The following is a 14,368-nucleotide window of genomic DNA, read 5'->3' on the forward strand; positions in this document are numbered from 1 at the left end:
ACATCTCTCTCTCTACTCCCCATCTGCAGCTGAGGGTAATGTGATCCCAGCTCTTTTCCTTCCCTGCTTCTTTGCTTCTTCTCCATCATTCTCTTTATCTCTCTCTCTTCCCCTTCTCTCTCTCTCTCTCCCCCCCTTCTCTCTTTCTCCCTCTGTTTTGTCCAACTTTATCCTTTAATAAATAGTTGTGTGGTGCTACCTGGTCTCGTTTGCACCTTAATTTCACGACGCAGAAATCCATAAGAACAGATCTTGCTCCTGTGGACAGAGATATGGTTAATCTCTGTTCTCTGGACCACTTTGACAAATGGGCTGCCCAGGGAGGTGGTGGAGTCACTGTCCCTGGAGGTGTTTAAGAAAAAGCCGGGATGGGACACTTAGTGCCATGGTCTGGTTGATTGGCTAGGGCTGGGTGCTAGGTTGGACTGGATGAGCTTGGAGGTCTCTTCCAACCTAAATGATGCTATGATTCTATGATTTGTTGGTTGTTTTGGTTTTGTTATTTTTTTCTTCTTCAGTAGCACCACAGATGAAGTCAGTCCTGAAATGCTTTTACCACACTTGAGGCCTCAGAATCATGCCACTCTGATGTTACAAGTCTCACTGCAAAAAAGGATGTAGGAAAGATAAAAAAAATCTGTCTAAGGAGATACATTCAGGACAGCTGAGAAGTGGAACAGTGACTATATTTGCCGGAAACACAGATTTAGAATATCTTGACCCAGCTACGAGCTGCCTAGAGAGCTCTCCCCAGAATAGTAAGGAATTCCATATGGTATAAGCTGTGTATTTCAGACTATACTCATGAGGTTCCTATCATCTTACATGTGTTATTTAAAAGGCTTCTATTCCGATGCTCCACTTGCTTTTTAAAAGACATTGCTTCACAAAATCAGATTTCAGAACAGATCCTGCTCAGTATTTCCTGGAGTTTCTGTTTCATGGATTTTACCTTTAACTTTGACAATACATAACACAATACTTAAAGATCACAGTATCACAGTATCACCAAGGTTGGAAGAGACCTCACAGATCATCAAGTCCAACCCTTTACCACAGAGCTCAAGGCTAGACCATGGCACCAAGTGCCACGTCCAGTCCTGCCTTGAACAGCTCCAGGGACGGCGACTCCACCACCTCCCCAGGCAGCCCATTCCAGTGTCCAATGACTCTCTCAGGGAAGAACTTTCTCCTCACCTCCAGCCTAAATCTCCCCTGGCGCAGCCTGAGGCTGTGTCCTCTTGTTCTGGTGCTGGCCACCTGAGAGAAGAGAGCAACCTCCTCCTGGCCACAACCACCCCTCAGGTAGTTGTAGACAGCAATAAGGTCTCTCCTGGGCCTCCTCTTCTCCAGGCTAACCAATCCCAGCTCCCTCAGCCTCTCCTCATAGGGCTGTGCTCAAGGCCTCTCCCCAGCCTCGTTGCCCTTCTCTGGACACGCTCAAGCATCTCAATGTCCCTCCTAAACTGGGGGACCCAAAACTGATCCTTTCTTGCAACCAGTTTATCAGTAGTTTAAATCAATGTTTAAATCAATTTGGCATGAGGAAAAGTGGGAATGCTCAGATGAGCAGCTTTCTTGTCTTAACTGTAAGGTATATCCCAGCCTCAGTAGTGGATTCTGTGATTCTATGATTCCATGATTATGGGGCAAATATTTTGGTGAGATCCACAAGCATGTATTTTTTTATTCTATGAGAAACTGGCTAACAAGATGTAACAATGACATCATGTGGATGGATTTCTAGCTAACAGAGGACTTGAATTGATAACCATGAGCAACCCATGCTGCGGAGTGTCCTTGAGCCCATCCCGGAGGCAGGAACTAAGGCGGTGAAGCAACCACCTCACATGCAGCTGCAGGAGGCAGGGTCTGCTGGCTGCAGGAGGCTGACCCTACAAGTTGTTTGTATAAGTTTAACCTATCTGTACCTCACACATAATCTTAAACCTATCTGTACCTTCCACATGTACCAATCTTAACTAAGCCAGCTATGCACACCTCTTCCAAGTTAGCAGATAAGTCGCTGTATCACTGCAATAAATGGGAGAGCAATGATATAACCATATTGGTGCTGGAATTGTTACTCTGGGGTGCAATGCCAGCAACATCACACCTCTGTACATTGTAGTTTCTCCCTATGGCTGTAGCATGTGAGCCATAGGTATTGTGGTTTCCTGTGTAGGTTTCTCCTTATGGATTTAGTGTTTAAGCTATAATAAAGTATTGAAACTGTACCCAGAGTGGGGTACCCACATGTGAGAGTGTTCTCTGGGCCCAAAGAACTTGCTGGAACAGAGACCTAAAGCCAGGACATAGACCTAAAGATCTACTTAGAAGATACAAAGTAAAATTTACAGAAAATCACCTGCCTTTTATTTTTCTTACCCAGCTACTTTACTGCCCAAAGAGATACCACTGCTTTTAACTTCTTGACAGAAGCAGCCCATGTTTCCGATAAAGCATCACTGAGCAGTACACCATCTGTCCTGTTTCCAATGAATAATACAGCATATTAATCTGTTGGATGCACATTATACTCTCTCGTGTTTAGATTCTAATGGATATATTCATAACAGAGATCAGTTGCCTACAGCAGCGTGGGGTGAAGGTCAAATCATCAGAACGTTGAGTCTGCTGTTATTATAACCATGGCCAGCTAGATCAAGTGGAATTATTTAATTCTGTCTTCCTGAAAATGGAATGTGGAGGCTATTATGAGTGACTAGAATAAGAAGCTCATTCTTTTTATGCAAGACAAAAGATGATCCTCTCTGATCTTTATTGCTGAATGTAGGTTTCTAACCACAGTGCTGGAGTGTCATTGAATCTGAATTGCTTGCATTAACATGGAAGAATCCACTAACAGAATCCTGCATCTGGGGAGAGTGCTAGTTTGAAGCAAGCTAGAATGTTTTGGTGAAAAGAACTAGATCATAGGCTATGAAAAGGAAAACAGTGGTTATGCCTATTCCCCTCACAGTCTCGCTGAGAGGTATGGGAAGAAGAAAGTAAACATTAGATAACACTCTCACCATTTTGTCTTCACTTTCTGGCTGGCTTCGGACTCAGCTGCAGCTCCCTAACCTCACTGCCACTAACCTTGCTTCTTAACCTCTTGACTGAACCTCTATTCTTCCTTAGGATTGTGGTAAGGTTGAGAGGGGCAGGGGGAAGGTGCAGGGGTGGTTGAGAGCCCCTCCTGGGGACTCAGGCTTCTGGGAGGGGAGTTGTGTTTCTGTATTACTTTTACCTTGTCTATTTCTGTCTATAACTGTATATACTGTAAATATCTGCTTGTATATTGTGCCAGCTGTAAATAAATAGCTTCATTTATATTCCCAGAGTCCGACTGAGTTAGCTGGGTGTTTCTAAAAGGGGGGGGGGGGGGGATAACAGCCAAAACCACCACAGGGAGGAATAATAAACTGCACCAGTACAGGTGGGGAAGTGATCTACTGGAAAGTAGCCCTGTGGAGAGTGACTTGGGAGTGCTGGTGGATAAAAAATTATCCATGAGACAGCAATGTGCCTTTGTGGCCAAGAAGGCCAATGGGATCGTGGGATGCATTAGCAACAGTGTGTCCAGCAGCTCAAAGGAGATTCTCCTCTCACTCTACTATGCACTGGTGAGACCTCATCTTGAGTGCTGCACTCAGTTTTGGGCTCCCCAGTTTAAGAGGGACAGAGATCTGCTGGAGAGAGTCCAGTGGAGTGCTACAAGGATGATTAGGGGACTGGAGCACTGCCTGATGAGGAGAGGCTGAGGGGCCTGGGGCTGTTTAGTCTGGAGAAGAGAAGACTGAGAGGAGATTTAATAAATGTTCATAAATATCAGAGGGCTGGGGGTCAGGAGTAGGGGGACAGGCTCTGCTCACTGCTCCCTGGGATAGGACAAGGAGCAATAGATGGAAGCTGCAGCACAGGAGGTTCCACCTCAACACAAGAGGGATCTTCTTTACTGTAAGGGTCCCAGGAAACTGGCACAGGCTCCCCAGAGAAGTTCTGGAGTCTTTTCCTCTGGAGACTTTCAAGGCCTGTCTGGATGTGTTCTGCTGTGGCCTGAGCTAAATTGTATGGTCCTGCTCTGGCAGGGGAATTGGATTCAATGATGTCTTTGGGTCCCTTCCAACCCCTCACATCCTGTGAGTCTGGGGAGAACTATGGTGCACATAAAAGGAGAAAATTTGACTGTAAGCCTAGCGACAAAACAACATCCAAAGCAGGATACTCAGAGTTATCCATCATAACATCTGATTCTTCAATCAGCCACAACATCTATTAGTCATAGTTTCTACAGTAAAGCTGTCAATGAAACAGAATGAACTTTTCAAAACTTCCCTCAGAAGACCTAGTCAGTGATTCTTTTCTATATTATCAAAGAGTTTGAAAAAGGAGAACACACAAAATAAATGGCTTGGATATAAGCCCACTATTAGCTATGACCTGGTCTTCTTTTATATCTTTCAAGGTGTAAGAATGAAATTTAATATTCAAATTTAAAACATAAAATAAAAATTAGAGAGGGGACCAGATGACAAGTTGAAACTTCACATACCCTACCCCAGTTCTCAGTACAGCATGTAGATACTGTACATTTGCATCACTGCAGTATGAGCTTTAATCTTATGGCACTAGTTCTTAAAATACAGTGGTTTTCAACTTGTGGTCCACGAATCTTCAGTTTGTGAAAGTGTCCTGGATACCCCAAATTCCTCTCACTCTGTGGTTTGAATGGGAGAGGAAAGACACAAAAACCTGTTTTCTCCACCCCTGCCCTGAAGGCTCAAAGAGAGGGAGCAAAAGGTTCTTCCTGCATAGGGGGTGACCTGTGCAGATGCCCATGCTGAAATCAGGCTGGTGATTGGCTGTGCTTTCACACCTGGTAATGGTAAAAGGACACTTTGTCTAGGAAGAAGTATAAATATAGCAAGCCTTCCTGCCTGGGAGTTATTCCCACCTTAGAGTGCTTCCCAATTTGATTGTTCCCATCTGGAGAGTCCCCTGCCACTGCGAAGGCTAGGCTCCTGCCATGACTGGATGGCTCCTACTTTCCCCACTCTTTTGCACCCTTTGTGCCAACCGGCAGACTTTGCAAGCCTCGGGTCCTTTGAGAGAGTGCCAGCAGCACTTGGACTGCCCTCTCTCAGACCCTGTTCAGTAGCTATTTCCCCGGACTGGAGACCCTAGCAGTTTTGGGCTCTCCCCCTGCTGTTGTGAGAGCAGCAGCATTTTGGGACCATCCCACTTGAGAAGTGCTCAAGACACCTCTGAGTTTGGCAGCTCTGTGACTCATCTCGGACTTCTGTGGCATGGATCTCTATTACTGGACATTGCTGGTAACATCACAGGCTGCTCCTGCAGAAAGAATCCAGCAAGGGATCTTTGCCAAGTGCCTATCCCACATCTGTGAGTAGGTTTTCCCTTAATTTTCTGCTCAGCCTAATTGATAGTGGGGTGAAGCTGTGTTTATAGCTTAGCCTTTTCCATTTCCTGACTTCCCATATAGCCAAATTTATCGATAATATCCTTTGTAAGATATTCCAAATCAAACCGAGACTGATAATAAACTAAATCATTTTTTGTATATAGTTTTGGGGTTAGGGTTCCAGGAAAATAAAAATATTCTATTTTTATATATTTCCTGACTTGGCCATGTTAATTCCCTGCCTCCATGAGAGAAAGGTAACAGAATGGAAAAAAATAGTATGTTATTAGTAACACTACAATCATTTCAGGGCACATCCCTACAGTAGAAAGATTTTAGACATCCACAGGGTGAAGCAATGGTTTTCAACCTTTCTTGAGGTCAAAAGTGCCTTCTGAGTAACAGCAGGATTGATTGAATCAACTTAAAGTAAAGAGGGGAAAAAAAAGTTCAGATAAAATCTCAACCTATACAGCTGCAATTAATTAACACCACAAAAGCAATTATTATTTCCTGTTCTACATTACCCATTCTGTGAAAACCTCAAATGTCAAAAAACAAAGAGGTCCTAAACATAACTTACCGATGATGAAAAGAATTTCCACTGCGATGTCACTGACAGTTGTGCTTCGAGTCGTAGACAGCTCATCATGGCCAATAAAGCAAACATTGTAAGGTACAGTCACAGCAACATAAAACGTTGCCAGTAAAATAAGCCAGTCCCAGCCAGCTTTGAAAGTGCTAAAATGCAACAGTATGAATTTGGATTTTTTTGCATCTGAAACTTTGTATTCTGGAAAAGCTGGTTTATCTACAAAAACATTCTGCAAAAGAGAGGAAAAAAGCTGAAATGAGACAAAACAATTATTTGATCATATGGTCCTATTTCTTTGGATGCAGCCTGTGCTAGTTTGAGCCTAGCTGGGATATTTTGGTGAGAAGAATTAGATGATAGGCTGTGAAAAGGGAACAGTGGTGATGGCTACTGCACTCATAGGCTTGCTGAGATGTATAAGAACAAGAATATAAACACAGATAACAGATAACTCTGTCTCTGGGGCTGCAAGAAATTCTCTAACCATCTGTGTGACTAATCTGTCTGCTTCCTAATCCCCCTGGCTGACCCTCCAAACTTACCTTGAATATAAGGCAAAATCTAGGATAAAGTAGAGGGGTGGGGAGAAGGTGGAAGTGTGGTTGGGAGCCCCTCCTGGGCACTCAGCTTTCTGGGAGAGCTGTTGTGTTTCTGTATTACTTTTTAAGGTTGTCTATTTCTGTCTATAGCTGTATAGATTGTAAATACCTGCTTGTATATTGTGTTAAGCTGAAAATATAAAGCTTCATTCAATTTCCAGATCGACTGAGGCTAGTCTGGGTGATCTTCTTAAGTTGGAGAGGAGGGGGCAGGTAACACCCAAACCATCACACAGCCATTAGGTCATTTTAAAAACCCAAACATCACAAAATATGAAACACTGATATACAGCTAAGAACTGATGCTGTGTAGTGCCATCACTTATGCAGGCAGATGGATCTATGGATGGAATAACTCTTTTGAATGTTGGGGCAGGTAGGGAGTTAATAACAAACCTAAGATTTAGCCATAAGAAATTTTATAATGTATCCTTCATGGTGTTAAATGAATCTCAGTTAGCAATATGGACAAATGCACTCTCTTGCTATATAAACTGCAACAAATAGCTCAGTTAGCACAACTGCACTTAAGTGCACTCTTCACTCCTGTTGTTATGTAAAATTATGACTTAGACATTTGTCAGTTACTCATTGACATAAAGATTTTTTTTTCTTAATAAAAAGACAATACAAAGAGCATCATTTTTGCAAAAATAGAGGAATTGCACCTACATTATTAATTTTTAGTTTGTTTTTCTCTCTTCGCTGTAGATGTCCAGATATATTATAGAGGACAGCTCTACTCCGTCTTCGTGCTGACTCAAAATGTGACCCTGCTCTTCCTCTTCCTTTCCACTTTTCTGTAGAAGACAAGTGAGAGTCCATCAATCATTAGGAGATAGGGGTTTATTCTTTGGGAGGTGAATCACTGACATATTAGACTTTGGTAGAAATAGGAATGGAGGTAATCATTAGGAGATAGATGAGCACTTTGGCCACAACAACCCCAAGCAGCGCTACAGGCTGAGGACTGAGTGCCTGGAAAGCAGACAGGAGGAAAGCGATCTGGGGGTACTGATAGATAGTAGGCTGAAGATGAGCCAGCAGTGTGCCCAGGTGGGCAGGAGAGCCAATGGCATCCTGGCCTGCATCAGGAGCAGTGTGCCCAGTAGGACAAGGGAGGTTATTCTGCCCCTGTGCTCAGCACTGGTCAGGCCAGAGCTTGAGTGCTGTGTCCAGTTCTGGGCTCCTCAATTCAAGAGGGATGTTGAGGTGCTGGAAGGTGTCCAGAGAAGGGCAACAAAACTGGTGAAAGAGCTGGAACACAAACCTTATGAGGAGAGGCTGAGGGAGCTGGGGGTGTACGGCCTGGAGAAGAGGAGGCTCAGGGCAGAGCTCATTGCTGTCTACAACTACCTGAAGGGAGGCTGTAGCCAGGTGGGGTTGGGCTCTTCTGCCAGGCAACCAGCAATAGAACAAGGGAACACAGTCTCAAGTTGTGCCAGGGTGGTAGGTCTAGGCTGGATGTTAGGAGGAAGTTGTTGTCAGAGAGAGTGATTGGCATTGGAATGGGCTGCCCAGGGAGGTGGTGGAGTTGCTGTCCCTAGAGGTGTTCAAGCAAAGCCTGGATGGGGCACTTAGTGCCATGGTCTGTTTGATTGTCTATGGCTGGGTTGTTGGGAACTGGCTGGAAAATGGGGGGCACAATCCCCTGGAAGTGCGTACAATCAAGCCTTGGATGTGAGGTCTGAGTATTGAAGCACAGTAAAACCACAGCCGCTGTGTGTGAAGAAGCTCAGAGGAATTTGTCCTTTAGCCTTCTGACAAACAGCTTCTGTGGGGCCGTGCACAAAGCAGGAGGGAATTGGGAGGAATATGCAAATTCCAATACTTAGGTGCACTAAAAATGCTTTTGCAGTAACCGCAAGTAGGGAAGATTATGCACGTTCTAATATTTAGATGTGCCAAAAGCTAGTGAAAAGTACTATGTTGTATGCTGTGTATGTTTCATACTTCTCACCCTAACTGAAAAATATGTGCTTTGTAACTTGGAGTCTGATGCTCTCAATAAAGAATCATAGCTTGGATTGCTTAACTCAAATTGAGTCGTTGCCAGTTCCCATCCCCTTCCGCACTGGGTGCTAGGTTGGACTGGATGATCTTGGAGGTCTCTTCCAACCTGGTTGATTCTATGATTTGGTCATCACTGGGTGATCCTTTAGCAGTAACAGACTGGAAAAGCCAACAGCAATGAAGATCTAAGTTCTGAAAGGTATTTTTTCTGTTTACAGGTAGTCTTTTTTATAGACAGATCCTTTGACACAGGAAACCTGAAGACTTGGTTGAATATTGAATGCTTTTACAATGTGTAAACCTGGAATAAGTTGACTGCCTTTGACACATAGCACAGGTTAATGCTGATTACATAGCATACAGCCCTTCCTACTATCCTTGCTTTTGTGATCAACACTTAGCAAAACTTGGCTGTACTATACAGTCAAAATAATTTAATGGCAGATGTGAATCATTAACTTAGACTAATCTTTTTCCAAATTCATGAGAAATCATAGAATTGACCAGGTTGGAAGAGACCTCCAAGATCATCCAGTCCAACCTAGCACCCAGCCCTAGCCAATCAACCTTGCATTGTTTCCTTTCAGAAGTAAATAAAATAGGGAATGTATTTCTTATACTGTTGGATATTCCTAAAGACATAATGCATATTATAATTTCATGCAAAGAATGGTAATTAGATGAAAAAAAAAAACCCAAACCAAGAGTTATGCTTCTCAATTGGTACAATAATGTGCTGGTTTGAGGCTAATTGGAATATTTTAATGAGAGAAATTAGATTATAGGCTGTGAAAAGGAAGGAATGGTGATGTGTGCTGCACTCATAGGCTTGCTGAGATGTATGAAAACAAGAACACAAATACAGACAACAGAGCTGCTCTCTCGCAATACAAACATAGATAAGGGAGTGTGAGAGTCTCTATCTATTGGAGTCAGTGTCTGAGTTTTTCTCCTTGAGCTTTTGCTGTATAACCCAACTAATTCTGCTTCTAACCCCCCGTGCTGATCCTCCAAATTCACCTTGTGCATAAAGCAAACTCTGAGATAAGGTAGAGGGGTAGAAAGAAGGTGGAAGGGTGGTTGGGAGCCCCTCATGGGGACTATGGTTTCTGGGAGGGCTGTTGTATTTCTGTATTACCTTTAACTTGTCTATTTCTGTCTGTAGCTGTATATATTGTAACTAGCTGCTTGTATCTTGTGCTAAGCTGTGAATATAAAGCTTAACTCCTTAACTTCCAGACTGCTGAGTCTAGCCTGGGTGATTTCATACGAGTGGGGGTGCAGGTAACACCCAAACCATCACAAATAATTTCTAAAGTTGTATGTTCTTCTCATGGAAAAAAAAAAATCAATAACCGTGGAAAAATGCAATAATTTGTCTTTCAGTCATGCTGAAATCACAGTCACAGAATCGGTACTCAAAAATTCTAGCTTTTACAAAATGTACCTCTTAAGACTCAGTAAGTAAGTAAATGAAAGCACAATGCATTAAAACATTGAATTTTGAGGATAAAGCAGCCTGTCCCCTGGGTTTTGTGCTGACAGACTGCCATGGGCTATGCAAATAACATTTATGAATTAGAACCTTGGCAGATTATCTTCCCATGCCATATATTGGGTTCTTCTCTGTAGGGCTTGAAGCCTCTGTATTGAAAAGTACCTAAGAGAGAGTTCACGTAGGTATGAGTCTCAAAACCTTATCAATATTGTTGCAATTCACACGAACCTTCCTTTTTGTCTTCTGCAGCAATCTTCACTTTTATGTCTGTTATGTCTTTGAAAGAAGCCAGAAAGAGTACTACATCTCCTTTTTCGTTCTTTATAGGAACGATATCCAGTAGGCACCAGAATGAAGACCCTGTGAGGATAAAGAATACATTTAATTCAAACAGCTGTCCTTCAGTGGAAAGAGGGGGGGAAAAGAGAGAGAGAGAGAGAGAATGAGAGAGAGAGCAAACTACTAAATCTACAACTAATGTAATTCTAAAAAAAAATGATCTCATTGAAAAGGTCAGCAGTGGGGGAATCACAGATGTTCAGCTCGTGTAAATCTCTTTGCATCACTGGATGAAGCGCAGTAATAACTGCTTTCTCTAGAAGTAAGATGTTCATTTCAATGCAAAGTTTATTTACAAAAATCATTAATAACATTTAATGAAGCTGCCTGCTCCTCTGAAACCAGGCTTTTCATTCAATTGTCAACTGATGTTGCTTGTTTGACCGGAATATCTTTCATTTTGGTAATGTGACATCTGAAGCTTCCACGTTTAAAACAGAATCACTCTGCCTTAATCAGCTGACTGATACTCATTAAAACCTCTTGACAGAAGACCTGTTAAAGCAGCATTCCACTAATTCAAAGACATTTAAACTAATCAGGCACCAGACTTTGAACAGAAACAGAATTAATTCCTTGCATCTTAAATGGTGAGATTTGTGATACCACACATGAAGCTATGTCTGGCAATATTTTTAATTCGTGTTGACCTTTCTCTGCTCACATCTGCTCCATAATTCAAAGAGTCATGCAATCGTGTAACACCAGCTTCAAAGGGTTGCTTGATCCAACTTCTCTTGTCAAAAGCATAATCCAGACAAGATGGCCAACCAGCTGAATCATAGAATCATAGAATGAAGAAGGTTGGAAGAGACCTCCAAGATCATCCAGGCCAACCTAGCATCCAGCCCTAGACAATCAACCAGACCATGGCACTAAGTGCCTCAGCCAGGCTTTTCTTGAGCACCTCTAGGGATGCCAACTCCACCACCTCCCTGAGCAGCCCATTCCAATGCCAATCGCTCTCTCTGGCAAGAAATTCCTCCTAACATCCAGCCTACACCTGCCCTGGCACAACATGAGACTGTGTCCCCTTTTTCTGTCAGTGGTTACCTGGCAGAAGAGACCAACCCCAGCTGACTACAGCCTCCCTTCAGGTAGATGTAGACAGCAATGAGGCCACCCCTGAGCCTTCTCTTCTCCAGGCTAAACAGGCCCAGCTCCCTCAACCTCTCCTCACAGGCACACATTCCAGTATCTCAACATCTCTCTTGAATTGAGAAGCCCAGAACTGGACACAGCATTCAAGGTGTGGCCTGAGCAGTGCTGAGTACAGGGGCAGAATAACCTCCCTTGTCCTGCTGGCCACACTGCTCCTGATGCAGGCCAGGATGCCATTGGCTCTCCTGCCCACCTGGGCACACTGCTGGCTCATCTTCAGCTACTATCTACCAGTACCCCCAGGTCCCTCTCTGCCTGGCTGCTCTCCAGCCACTCTGTCCCCAGCCTGTAGCACTGTTTGGGGTTGTCGTGGCCAAAGTGTAGAACTCTGCAGTTAGTCTTATTAAATCTCATCCCATTGCCCTCTGCCCACCCATCCAGCCTGCCAAGGTCGCTTTGCAGTGCTCTCCTACCCTCCAACAGATCACCACTTGCTCCTAGATTGGTGTCATCTGCTCCAGATCATCAATAAAGATATTGAACAGGTGAGCAGGACTGGGTCCCAGCATTGATGCTTGGAAACATCACTAGTGACAGCTGCCTGAACCTTAAAGGTGCCCAATGCTGGGGAATCCATGACTTCACAGGGGAGATTATTCCAATGGCTGCTTGTTCCCAATGTGAAAATTTTCCCTCATGTCCAAATGAAATCTCCCCAGGAATAACCTCTACCCATTATACATAGTCTCTGTTAAAAGAGACTCTCCATATTCTTTGTAGCCACCCTTTAAATACTGGAACATTATATTAACATTCTAATACTAATATATCAAATACTGGGACATTATATTAACGTGCTAATATTAATATATCAAATACTGGGACATTATATTAACATGCTAATGCTAAGATATCAAATACTGGAACATAATATTAACATGCTAATACTAATATATCACATACTGGAACATTATATTAACATGCTAATGCTAAGATATCAAATACTGGAATACAATATTAACATGCTAGTACTAATATATCACATACTGGAACATTATATTAACATGCTAATGCTAAGATATCAAATACTGGAATATAATATTAACATGCTAATGCTAAGATATCAAATACTGGAACACAATATTAACATGCTAATGCTAAGATATCAAATACTGGAATACAATATTAACATGCTAATACTAATATATCAAATGCTGGAACATAATACTAACATGCTAATATTAATATATCAAATACATGTGATATTGATATAGATAAGTATGTGTATATAAAATATTATACGTTGTGTAGAATTACATGTTCTAAGACATATAATAATTGTACATCTTCCAGTAAATTGTTACTGGTGTCACTGGTTGTGTCATGTGTCTTATTTGCAAGGTATTTTGTAGTTTGAATGATATCATTCCTAAGTCTGCTGTTAGTGCAGAGCACTCAGAACAGAAGGTCATTAGCTAAGATTCTTTTAATGCACTGGAAGTATGAGAGATCTTAGCAAACATCTTAGATCTCATCAAACATCTTAGATCTCATTGTCATCTATTCTGGAATAACTCAGCCTAATGCCAGGCTTTTGACTTTTTCATCCTTAGAGTATCAACAGTACCAACTTCCAGCCTACTAATATTATTGATAAGATAGGTAACTATTGATACAGATTTGTTTTAATATTTCTTTTAATTGATATATGTTCCCCCAGTCATATTCCACCCCAACATACTATTTATGATATTCATTTATGTTCTGGAGGGAAAATTAATTAATGCAAGATGATATTTTCCAAAATTAATACTGTTTATTAATGTTGCTATTCAGAACTCTCCCCACCCCCATCCACTAATGTTAATAATGACTGTTCTTACACAGTCATGGAAACATTCTATGGATAATATCTACATCTAATATAACCAGCAAAATATATACAAAATAATTAAAAATATATAAACATTAATTGAAAATATATAAACATTAATTGAAAATATATAAACATTAATTGAAAATATATAAACATTAATTGAACTGGAAGAGGCTATTCCCACGGTCAAATGCTGCTTGCCCAGTAGCTGGGCTCAATCTCTTTCAGCTCTGTGGCAGAAGGCAGCAGAGAATTACAAAGAGGCATCTAAGCATTTACTCAGAGATTATTATTATTACCCACTTGTGGGGGCTGGCCACAGTCCAGACAGTGCCCAAATGCTGTCAGGGGACTCTGTCTGGTTGGACATTGAGGCTTGAATCTTCCCAGCTTCTGGGGACAGGACACAGACAATCTCTGACCTTGTTCTCCTGGCTGCTTCTGGATGATCTGTGTATGTGTGCAGGGATTCTAGGCAGGACCTGCAGTGCAGAGGCAGATGTGGTGCAGTCTCAGCACCATGTCAGCTGGCCACACAGGCTGATTGTGTGCAGGCATCCAGGGTCTGCTCCTGGTAACTGTCGGCAGTGGAGTTCAGCAGGCAGCACTAAGGCAGTGTGCAGTAGCAGCAGGGCTGGGCACAGAAGAGAGAGCAGGCACAGAGCAGGGGAGCAAAGCAGGGAAGCAAAAGCAGGTTGTTCACCTGCCTATCTCCTTTGATCAGTGTGGGCTGAGATTCACTGCCCTTTGGACACAGAACAGCCACTCAGGATGGCAGTTAGTCAAACCTTACCATATTAGGCAAAGCCACAGGCTCACTTTTCCCTAATTTGGGAACAGCACAGGCCTTGCACTAGGCAGGCACAAGCCAAGTGTGTGTACCGTACACCACAGGACCCTCGGCAGGCCAGGCTCAGCA

The 14,368-nt window shown here is 42.6% G+C and overlaps 1 protein-coding gene across 1 annotated transcript in view; it reads right to left on the reverse strand.

The window, feature by feature from the left end:
- The window catches only part of KCNH8 (potassium voltage-gated channel subfamily H member 8), a 237,309-nt gene that overhangs the window by 109,915 nt on the left and 113,026 nt on the right, over positions 1-14,368 (reverse strand). The window contains exons 4-6 of the mRNA XM_064167040.1: positions 10,362-10,493; positions 7,295-7,422; positions 6,012-6,252 (exon numbers count right to left, since the gene is read on the reverse strand). Coding sequence (XP_064023110.1) covers positions 6,012-6,252; positions 7,295-7,422; positions 10,362-10,493 — 501 coding nt within the window. The remainder of the gene's footprint in view (positions 1-6,011; positions 6,253-7,294; positions 7,423-10,361; positions 10,494-14,368) is intronic.

This window comes from Pogoniulus pusillus, chromosome 28 (genome assembly GCF_015220805.1).
Source record: "Pogoniulus pusillus isolate bPogPus1 chromosome 28, bPogPus1.pri, whole genome shotgun sequence".
NCBI classification, from domain to species: domain Eukaryota; kingdom Metazoa; phylum Chordata; class Aves; order Piciformes; family Lybiidae; genus Pogoniulus; species Pogoniulus pusillus.